Genomic DNA, 14,233 nt, shown 5'->3' with positions numbered 1-14,233 from the left:
TTCTGGTTCACTACCAAAGGCAAATTCCTTCTGGACTAAACCATGTGCACTACAGGTGGGGCAGATGTAACATGTGCAGAGAGAGTTCGATTTGGGTGGGGTTTTACTACAAAGTGAGATCTATATTGCAGTGTAAACATAAAGCAGCCAGTATTTTCCCTGCACAGAAACAACTAACTCACCCAAATCTAATTCTTTCTGCACCCTAACTAGTTAGCCCATAACTGTCATTTTGAACACCTGATCTGTAACCATGGCAGTTGGGGGCTGATTGGCTGGTACTTTATCATTGTCCATTTATCACTTTTCAAGCCTAGCACATCTCGCCCCATGCGTGTTACCGCTGAACAACCGCTAATGTTAGCAGACTCCCACATACTGTAATAGGCAAATGTTCTTCCCTTACTATTTCTGCTATTTAGAAATAAAAGGACAAACAATACAATAGTGAAAGGCTATCAGTGCATTACTGAGACTAGTGGATGTAGTATGGTTTGTTTTGTGGACATTTATCATTTCACCACTGATGAAAAATCAATTTAATTAAAATGTCAAAACAGACCCAGAGGTGCAGCCGCTTCGCTCCAGCGGTATCGGAGACAGCCTAGTTATGTACTCTAGCAAGTCTAGGGTGAATGCCGGTCTACCAGTGGCGCAATATGGAAACAAGCCATTACAAAATGAGATAAGACGTCTGATTAATGACATATACAAAGCAGTGATACGAGTCACTAGCCCACTATTCAGGTTTTGGGGATTTACCCTGGAGTGTCATCATTTAAATTGGAAAGAAGGAGTCACTTTTCAAGAACTCTACAAATAAACTTTTGCTTTTGTTCTGCTGAAGTCAGACACTGCTGCACTAGACAGGGATAATCTATAGTTGGTTACTTACTCTTTAGGCGGGTTATAGTCTTCTAACCTGGCTTCAAAAAAATTCAGGACGTCATCGCACTGGGAGATATAAGGAGGCAGACTGATGAGAGCCTAGAGACAAGAAATAATGGTGTTTATTAGCGACAGTCAATTCTGTTTATTTTAAGAGGTAGATTTACTTAAGCTTCTAAAATGTCTATAATTTTCTAGGACACCAGAGACAAATTCTATCTAGAAATGGATAGGTTGCTATGGGTAACACAAGCAGTTACTTTTATACTAGCTTTAGTAAATCTACCACCAATGGCAAAAATGGAATTTCCCGTTGATGTAACAAGTGTTAGTGGGCCATATGTATCAAGCTTAAAAAAAGTGATAAAGTGGAGAGTGATAAAGAACCAGCCAATCAGCTCCTACCTGTCAATCTTCAAACACTGGGCGGAATTCTCTAATAAATGCGGCTGCACATCGCCGGCATTTGCATAGTTAATAATCGCATATGCACTAACATACGCGATTATTAAGGCAAAGGACAGCTCTTGCGATAAGAGCTGTCCTTTGCATTGTGACCGGCGATGTGCCACGGGTCCCCCCTCCCTCCCTGGACCCATACCCAGCTCCGCTTCCTCCTCCCAGCACTCGGAAGAGGTGCAGGCAGGAGGAGGTCTCTGGTCCGGGCAGCACAGCAGGAGGCTGCCCGGACACAGGTGAGAGGAGTGGCACAGATCAGCGGGGGGCGCGGGGCGGTGGGGGCCGCAAAGGGAAGCCCATAGGCTTCCTTGGGGTTACGCCATCTAGAACTGGCGTAACCACCACCACCACCCCCCCCCCACCCCCCCCCCCCCACCCCCGGGGCTTTGCTGCATATGAAAATGTGGTAAAAACCCAGAAAACTGGGTTTTTACTGCATTTTTGGTTTGCCGCATCTTGCCCATTGCCCGTTACACAGCAATTTCACTTTTCACTATATCACTTTTTGAAGCTTGATACATCTGGCTCAGTATTACACGATGCATACCCACTATCTAGACCTTTAAAACACTTTATAAAAGTACAATGTACCTACGTAATCTTAATAAACTCATAATGGAAATGTAACAGCAAAGAAACAAAACAAAAATAAATACCCACAAACCTAACCACACCTTTACAACTGTCCCCTTCCTTAATTTTAACTTTTACCGTTTTCTCCTACAGAACTGCTCAGTTTAACCTCTGTTAATTAAAGTTAATTATTAATGAGTTAAGGGACAGCGGGACTGCCATTATTACATGTGTAAGGCTAAATGTTAGAAAGACTTATTATAATTACTGCCTGGTGCTCATCTACCGCAACAATTCATATCATAACAAAAATACTGATCTTGTTGAAAACAATTAATCAGTATCTATCCCAACTTTACAGTGTTATTATAAATAGTGTTATTAGAAATAAACACATATTAACCTTAAGTCAAGTATGCATATTGGAGCCGATGTATCAAGCTTCAAAAAGTGATAAAGTGGCAAGTGAAAAACAACCAGCTCCTACCGGTCATTATTCAAACCCATTGCAAAATATATATAATCTAGTATGTGCGCACTAAGGGGGTTATTTAGATCTATGTGATCAAATGGTTTCCGGTGTGGGTATAACCCTATCCCCTCTACAAGTCTACGGTATGAACAGGCTGATCGGAGCTGGAGCGGACGTCACATGGCCTAACTGAAAACCCCTGGGACTGCCTGTGTTTTACTGACACACACAAAAAACAGCGGGTCACCACCCACAAGTCCTGCCAGTCAAGTGGAGAAGGGATTGTGATTACAAAAAATTGCTGATTCTTTTTGAGGTTTGGCCTCACGCATTCATAATCGATCACCATGCTCATCAGCTCTGAATAACCCCCCTATAAAGTTAACGATACATGCTCCCGAATACAGAATGCTAACATCCCCACCCCTCACCATCACACACAGTGCCAGGCATCATCTGTTTGTATGCACTTCCATGCTTTGGACACTATGTCTTGCTCTACTACCAATGCACTTGGCACACATTACTGTTCCCAAACATAGTACACTTAAATAATAAGATATGAAAAAAAAATCATGTTGACCATATGCTGTGTCCATATGTCGACCTATTGCCCATGCCGACAAATATTGGTTGATCTGTTGACTGCTGACCTAATAAGTGTCTACCTAATGTCCAGATCCCACTGTGACCATAGAAGAGTTACGTTCTCTAATCAGTTTAGCTGTCAGTACATCGGAGGCAGCCGGCTCACCCCGCAGTCAGTGCTGGGTGAGATGCTGCAGGTGACAGGAGACAATGCTGGAGCCTGGCTATGTGAGTATAGGTGTAAAATCAATGTGTGTGTGTAATAAAGGGGGCCCATTAATACCCTGCATGCTGGGACTTGTGGTTTGCCAAGTCCCAGCATGTGGGGGGGGGGGGCTCCTATATAAAACGCATCCTATTAAATGTCACCCGTAATGTCTTAAATGTGAAAGCATTCTAAATAATGAAGCCAATGGGAATGGTAATGGCAGATCTAGTACTTGATGTGTTTACATTTTAAGGGCACTCGGAGCCGATCCTGAGATTATTGGGACAAGTTTAGACAATCTTAAGTGTTCCCAAGTATGACCAGGATATCAAAGTTGAGTAAACACCTGAAGGACCCAGCGATGCAATGTCACGATATATAGCATGATACACAGCACTCGATCTGTCACAAAGACGCAAAATACTGTTACGTGCTTCTTGTAACACATTCGTCCATTGGATCGTCCCATTGGACATGCAGAACATCCAGGCGATAACAAAGCATTGGGTGTATATGCTATCAGATGGTTGTGTACCAAGCTAGAACAATACGTGACAGTCTCCACTGAACCTTACTGCTGGTACAATATCACTCAGATGTAGATTTTCTTTAACGCTAAAAATATTTTCTTCATTTTACTACTAGAATCCTCCAACATGAACTGAAGGTTGGGACTAGATATAAGATACAGAAGAGGCTGAATCTGAACAATTTGCTCAGACTGCAATAGCCCTAGGAGCCATGTAATCCCACCACATCTGTAATGAATAATAATTCAAAGGAACGGACAACTCCAGATCTCCGGTAAAGGTATTCCTAATGTACAGTCAGCAACATCTGCTCAATGTTAGTGACCATTTCATATTAAAATAAAACATGTGTTTATCTCCAGTGGGACGTCCCCTCCATATGAGCCCCAAACAGGTAATTTAGGTAGCATGCTACAGCACAAAATAAATTCCAAAGAAACATGTCAGGCACTGACCCATACATTATCATATGTATAAACTGGTGGATACCAAACACAGCTAGAACATGATCTTTTTCTTATGGACACAGTCACTGATGTAAAACACATCCACCGTTACGCCACTTTATTTGTGAAACTGAGAGCCTCTGTCTACTCGCCATGGGCCGAGACCAGAGCAGCCTCCCCCTCTTGCTAATCATGGAGATAGCAGAGAGCAGTGCAGCTCCCATGGCTCGCATAAACACCAGCTCATCCCTGCTGCAATGGCTCTCTACGCTAGGCATCAGCTCTCAGACAACAGGTACACATTGCCTTCCAGAAATCTCCTTTTAAAAAGGCTGCTAAAAATAGGCAGAAGTTCTGCTGGTGTATCTCACCAAAGTCTCTGGGCAATAAGGGTTCAGCTTGATCCCAACCACTGATCGGAGCATCAACATTAATGATCAGTAGTACTGCCATCTGTCATACTAATGGCTGTCAGTGGGGGCTACTGATCTGGGATAGCCTTGGACGGTCTGGGCTGTCAGTAATTCCAGACAGATTTGGAATACTGCGCTCCCTGCTGTAGATCTCACAAGTGCCGCAGACTTTCAGTCCTTTGAAAAGTTTGTCCAGCACGCAGAACACCTTCTGTCTCTCTTTGTCCCTCTCTACCTATCACCTCTCCAAGTCACTCTTTGCCTCTACTGTTATATAACTACTTGCCTGGAGTGGTCAGATCAGACACAACAAATCATGCTGGGCCTTCCCTGACATGGTTGCATCTCATGTGACCAGTCAGAAACGCCTGATGGAAGGGAATTTCCAGCAGCTTCCTATATATATGGGTGGTGCTGGGGTATCTGTGTGGGTTGCATATTGTGAGGTCACGGCTCCCTCCGCTGGCTGGTTCAGGAAGCACACTGCACGCTGTGATGTCTGTAAAGGTATTTACATTGTTTTGGTGATTGTATTTTTGTATATGTCCTAACGAAAGAGGATTAAATGGTCCACAGAAACATTGACCACACTAGAATAGTGTTGTAAGCTTATTCATTTGCTGCATCTCCATGAGTGATTTAGTGAAGAGGTTGACACTGACTATGTCAGCAGTGAGTATGTCAACCTTAAAATTATAATGCTGAAAATACCATTACATAAGTGTCAATATCCTAGCGCCGACATACTCACTGGGAACATAGTGATAGCCAACTTCCTGGGCTGAACCAGTTTCTATAATCTTCAAATCCATATATACATAGAGAAGACTGTGAGTACTGTACTAATACATATATTGCGGGTATGGATCATTGGATAGACACCAACTAGGTCAACAAGCATTAGTTCGATGCCACTAGGTCGACATGCATTAAGGTTGACATGACTGAAGGCACTGAGATCATGGGTTAGATTCCTACAATGGCCCTAACTTTGTGGAGTTTGTATATTCTCCCTGTGCTTGCATGGGTTTCCTCTAGGTACTCCAGTTTCCTCCCACAATCCAAAAATATACAAGTAGGTCAATTGGCTCCCAACAAATTAACCCTAGAATGTCTGTGTGTGTGCATGTACATGTGGTAGGGAATTTAGATTGTAAGCTCCACTGGGGCAGGGACTGATGTGAATAGTCAAATATTCTCTGTAAAGCGCTGCGTAATATGTGTGCGCTATATAAATAACTGGTAATAAATAAATAATAATGTCGATCTTCCTGCATGTAGACCTTCAGTCATGTCGACCTTTATGCGTGTCGACTTAGTGACCATATCCCATATATATTGCATGGTCTAGCTATGGGAGCAAACCCTTAGCCAGTAGAATCATGAAGAGGAAACAGCTGCATATGAGTTGGCTTAGAGACTCTGAATCACTGCCAGTCTATAGCTAGTAGTGAAGGTTAATGGGTTCTAACATCAATGACTTCATTATGGTTAGGTTAGTGCAATCGGAAAGCTTGTGGACAACGGGAGCAGGCTGCCATCTCCTTTTGTTTATGCATTACTAACTGCACACATGGACAGATTCACTTTCCAAATCTCCTATGTTCTATCATTTACCTTACATGCAACACACGGGTGCCAGCCCAGAACTCCATGTAATGCAGGGAGTAGGCAGGAGTGCAGAACGTATGTCAATGACAGTCACAGATCACCAATTACTAGTACACGATTGCATACACTAGTTTCTTGGTGTTTGAAGTTCAAACCAGACAGGAAATATGGTCATTTTATTTAATTGCTTAATTCTTTTATTGTTTTTCCACCTGTTTCGAATCCAGAAGACCAGAAATCTGGGCTAAGCACCTGCAAACTATGGAAAAGTTATTTCACAAAAATTTGGCAGAAATATCTATAAAGTGTTTCCCTGCTTTTAAAAAGATTGTCTAACTCAGGGGTTCCCAATCTTTTTTGATTCACGGCACCCTAGAGAATCAGAATTTTTTCACGGCACCCCTAGGTCCCAAAAAAATTAAGTAGATTGGGTTTATATGCGATTCTTAGCGGCAGTTATGTGGTAAAGGGCAGGATTTGCTTCTGTTTGTACACATTCTATGATTGGCAGCCACCAGCACTGGTTTTGCTCATAAATAATTAACCATTAATAATTTGAGTTGGTCCTGGACCACCAACCCGCGGCACCCCTGCATGTGTCCCGAGGCACCCCAGGGAGCCACGGCACACAGTTTGGGAACCACTGGTCTAACTTATATTAAATCTAATTTATAAAACATTTCAAACAGTGTGGATTATTCAGAGTTTGCTGCGCTGATCCCAGTGGGTCTGCATCACTGAATATTGGTTCTTCCCACTGGGATCTGTGTCACCAAATTCTGGTGGATAAGCCAATGGCTAGAACACATTTAAAGAAAAGCTTGGATGGTAAAGTTTTGACACCAACACTTATAGGGGTAGATTTATCAATCTACCAAAGTATCAAAAAAAGTACAAACCAATCAGTTACTAACTGCCATTTTACAGACTTAGGGGGTCAATTGGGCAGATGAAGCAGTGATAAGGGAGGAGAAGTGAGCCAGAGGAGACATGGCCCATTAAAATCAATCACCACTGAAGTAACACCTATAATTTGCATACTATAAAATGACCCAAAGCAGCTGATTGGTTGCCATAGGCAACTTCTCCACCCTTATTACAGCTTCATACACCTTCCCCTATTTACTAAGCCTTGTAGAGATCCACTCCGTTCATTTTTTTTCAAACACAGCCTGTAACATGGCAGTTAGGAACTGGATGACTGAAACTTTGTATTATCCAAGTTTTGCTAAAATGTTTGAAGAAGAAAAAAAAAAAAGAAAGAAAATCCAAGCTTGACACATGTAGGAAACAACTACAATCAAGGTCTATAAAGATAGAGAGATCATAAGAACATACAAAACATATTAGGGGGAATTCAATATTGCCACGTGCCTCCTACAGGCTGTCTATAGTAATGAGTGTTGATCAGATCAATTAAATTGTAGACCCAGATGCCCCTTAGCATTTAACGAGCTGAAAGCACTGAGCTTAGCTGCCAAAAGCGACTAAAGGTGCCCATACACGTTACAATTATTGTATACAATATTGTATACAATATCGCATCTCATCCGATATCGGTTTTGCGATGACATCAGATGAGATGAGATCTAGTACAAAAAGTATGTGCTGCACATACTTTTTGTACTAGATCTCATCTCATCTGATGTCATCGCAAAACCGAGATCGGATGAGATGCGATATTGTATACAATATTGTATACAATAATTGTAACGTGTATGGGCACCTTAAGGGTCAGAGCTGTTATGATGCAATTTGCTATGAATTGCATAAAGACTGCATAGAACTGATCACATTATTTTATCAACATACTTTATAAATGACTATTTAAATTTTGTTTTCATATTGGCATTTTTTGGTCTTCACTGTATACCTTCCCGAGACATCTGGAGGTCTATGTACTAAGACTTGGAGAGAGATAAAGATGACATCAATAAAGTACGAGCAAATCAGCTCCTCGTGGTAAAGTATTAAACACAGACTGTAACATGACAGTTAGTGGATGATTGGGTGGTACTTTTTTTTTAATCTCCATCCTTTTAATGTACAGGGCTTAGTACACAGACCCTATGGATTTAAATAAGAGCCAGGTGTAATGGTTACAAAACCACTAATGAGAGAGAATCCCATAATACCCCACGGTGACTCATATTGCCAAGTACCTTTCCCAGCAATTCTAATAATAACAGTTAGGATTCAGTGCATTCCATATATAAGTGCAGATGCCTTTTATTTGATCATTTAAAAAAAAAAAACATTGACTGGAAAGGAAATGTGTAGGTTCATGGCGGATCACATATCCTGGACCCCTTCTGTGATCTAAGCTAACATAATATCCTACACTCATTGTAGACCAGCACTGGCTAGAAGAGGTCCCTTGAAGTTCTAATACAGCTAAATATGTCTACTTTAACTTCAAATGGTATATATGAAGGTGTCTTTTGGATGAGTTTGGTAGGGCTCAAACAAGAAACTATATACAATGATTTTAAGTTCACTGACCACACCGGAGTAAAATAAAATGTTAAGGGAGAATTGACCTTTAAGGGGGGTATGCAATGTGGGATCACGGCTGTCGATCCCCGCCGACAGACATGATCCTGGCCCGTTTGCGGTCAGATTGACCGCATAACGACAGACGGGATTCAATGTCCCATCTGCCGATGGGCGCAAAGGGGGTGTAGCCACGAAAACGGCCGTGGATTGTTGATCTGCGGGCCCTTCTGAAGTCGGGCCCGTTCTGCCGTGATCCCGCATCCACTGCTGTCGTTAATGACAGCATTGAATAGGGAGCCACTGCTATTTCCCACGTCGGAAATAGCGGCGGCACATTGTATACCCCCTAAAATTGACATTTTAATTTGACATAACATTCCACTCTGCTAGGTAGAGCAGTAATATATTATCCCATTACTCCAATACAGACCATTGTGCCTCCAATTAAATGTTTGTTCTGAAGAGACAGATATGTTCTTTAGCCCAAAGAATCCTGCCATCCCAACAAATATTAAGGGTGTTCCCAGATCTGTACACATCTGCACCCTCCACGCGCAATACTACAAAGAATGAGCAATTTCAAACAAATACCAAATAAAAATACTAGGAGAGGCTGCTCAGAGGAAATCTGGAAAGATTTATTATAAGCCCTTACATTGCAATTTATGACACAGACCTATTTTTGTAGAGAAAATAAACAAGATGGAATGCCAGAGCAGAACGAGAACAGAATGCTAAATAATGTATTCTTTGGCAGGTCAGCCCCTAACTCATTCACTGTATGACTACAAACATCTTCAGCACCTTGGATAAAAATAAAGTTTTGGCTAACATGACCATATACGACAGAGGGATAAATATATCTGTTAAGGCAGTTACACAGTAATCGTACATTTCACAGCCGATTTTTGTATATCTGATTACACACTAAAGCTGGATACACTAGGCGATATATCGTTAAGGATATTGCGTGCATATCGTCCAGTGTGTACGGTAAATATAGTTAGTTATGTGCACGGCCACGGGTTGTTAACAACTCCCCCTGTCGTCTGCACATGCAGCTCTATCTGCCAATCTGGTGAGAGACTGCATGTAGGGAGCGGGTGACATCACTGACCAATATTGTGAACAAATTTGGTTGTGTATGCCCTATATCGTTCTCCTATGTTAACTATCACTTCAGTGTGTACCCAGCACTATTTACCTATTAGTTACACACATTCTTATTATTAAATACCCCTCAGAGAAGATGGTAAAGGATTATACAGTAGAACAATTAAAACATGCTTGGGAAAGGCATATGAAGAACAAAGGTTCAAAAAGGGTTAACATTGCCTGAAAAATATAAAAGGGCAGACTACATGGGCCAAGGGGTTCTGATGTGTGATACACTCTATGTTTCTGTGTAATGACTATCAAAACTAACCACATTGTTGCACTACGAGGCCCATTCAGACGCGGTTGGGTCTGAGCTATCATGGGTAAAGTACAGATCATGAGTACAAGACCAGTTCTGTCCATGCACAAACTAGTCCTGCGATATCGAAAGCAGAACGACAGACTCTCAGTGACTGACAGCTACTGCCGTTCCGTGACAGCCTTGAGTTTGTAAAAAATAGAGGTGGGTCACCATGTAAGGGGTGGGAAAAGGTCAGGGATCTCCATCATAAGCTGTCAGGTGGTGGGATAGAGATCCGATGCCGCACCCTAGGATGAAGCTTGGATAACTTCAGAAGCAGGAGATGTCTGCTTAAAAATGGGCCTCTATGTGAAGTTACCTTAAAAAGCATCTCTTCACCTGTTTTCATTAATTTACATTCAGCTGTTACCGCATTTAAACAATAAAATAAAAAAACACACACAGATATATATATCCAGTGGCGTAGCGGCAATTTTTGCCCCCCCCCCGCCAGAAAATCTCGGCGTCCTCCCTTAAATTTAACCCTGCCTTCCCCGCCCTGTCTTACCCTGTCTCCCCTGCCGCATCTGTATTCGTCCGGGAGTAGGGACTGCAGATCTACTAATCCTCTAGCATCCTTACAAACGGTCTGCTGTAAGGGGGTGGCCATTTTGTGATGGACATTTGACTCATAAGGAGATCTGCGGTCCCGACTCCCGGCCAAATACAGACGCGACAGCGGCGGGATAAGGCAGGTAGAGGTAGCGTAACAATAACATAGCATAACAATAGCATACACATATATACATACATAAATATAGGGGGCCCAGCACTCACCATAATAAACGAACTCACCTTAACATACAAATAATCAATTAAATAAATAATGGGGTTTTAGTTTATGAATTGATCAATGCATTTCAGCTTGCAGCCCATCACCAAGAGACCCCATTCCACTGCTAGTCCTACACTAACAACTGGTCTCTCAAGAACCTGGCAACTACTGACATCTGACACACACACATATCATACATAATCAGAATGAAGGCCTTTATGTAAATTAAGCAGATAAAATGGGTTTGAATCGCTGATCATAAATACAGACTCACCTTGCAATACTCATCAATTGGGATCAAGCGTCGCACTGCTACATCACGTATGTGACTTCGTCGGAACAGGATTTTTCCTGAAAGGTAAGAAATAAAACATATTTTTATCATTACACTCCATCACTCCCCCCCCCCCCCCCCCCCGTCTACCCTGCATAGGGCCCAGATGCAACAAACCGTACCTGGGATACTAGCCCGGAGGCACGTGCATGCATACCCAACACATTGCAAGAGATACTTTTTGACCACCTGCCTGCCCCCAGGACCCACTTTAACATGCTCCACAAAACAGACCATGGGCCAAATGCAATAGTGTGAGAATTAGAAAGTGAGAGATTTTGAGATTTCCCATTTTTTAAAGCTGCAATCATTTACGCTGAAAAATTAGGTTGATTTTGCCATGTAATTGATTGCCGCTTTAAAAAAAAATGGTAATACTCTCCCTAAATGTCTCACTTTATGATTCTCACACCCTATTACATTTGTCCCAATGGTCCTTTTGTCCTCAAAACACAGTAGGAAATGAAGCTTCTAGAGCAGTGGTTCCCAACCCTGGTCCTCAAGTACCCCCAACAGTGCATGTTTTGCAGGTCTCCACACAGAATCACAAGTGCTATAATTAGCTCCACCTGTGGATCTTTTCAAATGTGCCTGAATAATGAGTGCACCTGCTGGGTGACCTGGAAAACGTGCACTGTTGGGGGTACTTGAGGACCAGGGTTGGGAACCACTGTTCTAGAGTGGAGAATATGAACATAGCAACCAATTGGCATCACAAGCTTCAATCTCCTACACTAATTAGTAGGCTGTCCTACACGAGAGAGACAGATGGGGTTATTCTGATTTCATCGCTCCCCGAGCAATTGCACAGGGACCAGAATAAGGACCAAAGAGAGAGAGAGAGAGAAAGAGAGTGAGAGAAAGACAAAAGACAGACAACAGTAGGGGAGAGAACAGAGAGAAACACCATGCAAGAGGTAGAGATGTTATAACCCCACTCAGTAAAATGAAGGTATAGACAGAGGCCTCAGTTCATCCCAGTTGCCCGGAGGCAAGATAATTATTGGTGCCCCCCAGCCCACCTTATATACATATATGTACAGTATGCATGTGTATATATATACTTGTCAATAAGTATGTGTATATATAAAATAAAGAACAATCAAGAAGATATTCTAGAAAACTTGTTACATTGCCCCACATTTATTTACATCATCATCTATTTTAAATTGGTTGGTTAGCATTCATATCCAGAATTAGAAATTCCCCTTGGAGTATGCAAAACAAGTACCCCTACTGGGGTTATCAGATTAGACTCTGGGTGAGATTTAATAGGATGAGATATTCAGAAAGTGAGAAATTTGGGAAGAAATCTCCAGTTTTTTTAAAGCGGCAATCATTTACACTGCAAAACCAGTTTGATTTTGCAGTGTAAATGATTGCCGCTTTAAAAAAACTGGAGATTTCTTCCCAAATCTCTCACTTTCTGAATATCTCATCCTATTAAATCTCAGCCTCTATTTCTAGAGCAAGATAATAGGATGCCACTTCTTGCGATGGAGAATTGGATACCACACCTGGGGTTGGTTCTGAAGCTAAAATATTACAGGCCCTACATGGGCTGCAGAATTAGACACTACATCATGAGCTACAGAATCATTCTGGAACCTTGGATACCTCACCAGAGAATACAGGAACAGATACCCCACTTGAGGCTATAGAGGAATAAACCTCTTTAGTGGGAAGAGTTTTTAAGAATAATTTCCTTGCAAAAAACTTGAAATTCTTTTTTTTTTTATTCATTTTTATAAGTTTTACACGTTATTGGACAAAATGATAAATTACAGAAGGATAACATTAAAAACATATTAGGCGAAGGGGAAAAAAAAAGGGAGGGCACACATTGAAACATGCGTTCATTTAAAAATCTACATTTCTACTACTATAGGCACCATTAAAATACGGTAAATGGCATATAAAGACTAAACTATAGGGGGGTCAAAAGCCTATTCCATAACAGTCAAATATAAACATAGACAGGAACCAATGGCCTGTCATGGTTTAGAGGTCCAGTATTCCTTACAGCTAAGCCAATTGATAAATGGGTTGGAGGTCAAGGAAGAGTATTGCACTCCTGCGGTCTCATATTCGCAGTGATACTGAACCGCTTGTTCTATTTGAGGGATTGTTGGGATTTGGATGGAACGTCAGCACTGAGCAACCAATGCTTTTGATGTGATCAGAATATGACCCATAACATTACTGGAAAGACCTCCGTTAATCAAGTAGAAAACTTTCGGGGTCGGAGAAATAGGGATTTTCAATATCATTGAGATAAGTACAAAGACCACAGTCCAGAACTAGGAAATATATGGCCATTCAAAGAATATGTGGAATAGATAGCCTACATATCCACAGTTTTGCCAACAAAGATTGGGATTATCTGGGCTGAATTCATGCAGTAAGTATGCCGGAGTCATATACAGACGGTGCAGTAGTTATAGTATTGTTAGGTATGGGAGATACATTTAGACACTTCGAAACAAATTAGAAAGATTTGGTGCCACTCTTCCTCACTAATAGATTCGTTCAAGTCCTTTTCCCATTTTATTAAAGAGGGAAAAGGTACTTTTGTATTTTCAGGGTGTCCACTAAGCTATTTGCTTAGTGGGCTATTCTGCGTAGTTCAATCGCATCGCATGCCATGCGTCCTCCCGACCTTTTCATACCCCCACTATCCATGCCGGTGTTGAGTTGATATTATAAAGTGCCCGAAGCGTGGCGAGGTGACACGGAACACATGTAAAGTAATCCACTGCGCTCGCCACGCTTCGGGCTCTTTATAAAAACAACTCCACGCCGACGTGGATAGTGGGGGTATGAAAAGGTCGGGAGTGTTGTGTACAATGAACAAGGAGGAAGTGAACAAGAAAAAATGTGAGTGTAAGATGCCACAATTAACAGATATAAATTCCTATGCAAAATGTAAGTACTAAAATAACATTTACACAGGTAGGTGAAGATAAAATAATTTAGGTAAG

General features: G+C 41.7%; 1 protein-coding gene across 2 annotated transcripts in view; it reads right to left on the bottom strand.

The window, feature by feature from the left end:
* SH3PXD2B (SH3 and PX domains 2B) overlaps window positions 1-14,233 on the bottom strand; it is a 126,525-nt gene that overhangs the window by 40,512 nt on the left and 71,780 nt on the right. For both annotated transcript variants that reach the window (XM_083181985.1, XM_083181987.1), the window contains exons 4-5: window positions 11,193-11,269; window positions 896-987 (exon numbers count right to left, since the gene is read on the bottom strand). In XM_083181985.1, coding sequence (XP_083038111.1) covers window positions 896-987; window positions 11,193-11,269 — 169 coding nt within the window. The remainder of the gene's footprint in view (window positions 1-895; window positions 988-11,192; window positions 11,270-14,233) is intronic.

The sequence above is a fragment of the Crinia signifera genome, chromosome 4 (assembly GCF_055691185.1).
Source record: "Crinia signifera chromosome 4, ASM5569118v1, whole genome shotgun sequence".
Taxonomy (NCBI): Eukaryota; Metazoa; Chordata; class Amphibia; order Anura; family Myobatrachidae; genus Crinia; species Crinia signifera.
The sequence above is the reverse complement of the archived record's forward strand: the minus strand, read 5'-3'. Positions and strand labels throughout refer to the sequence as shown.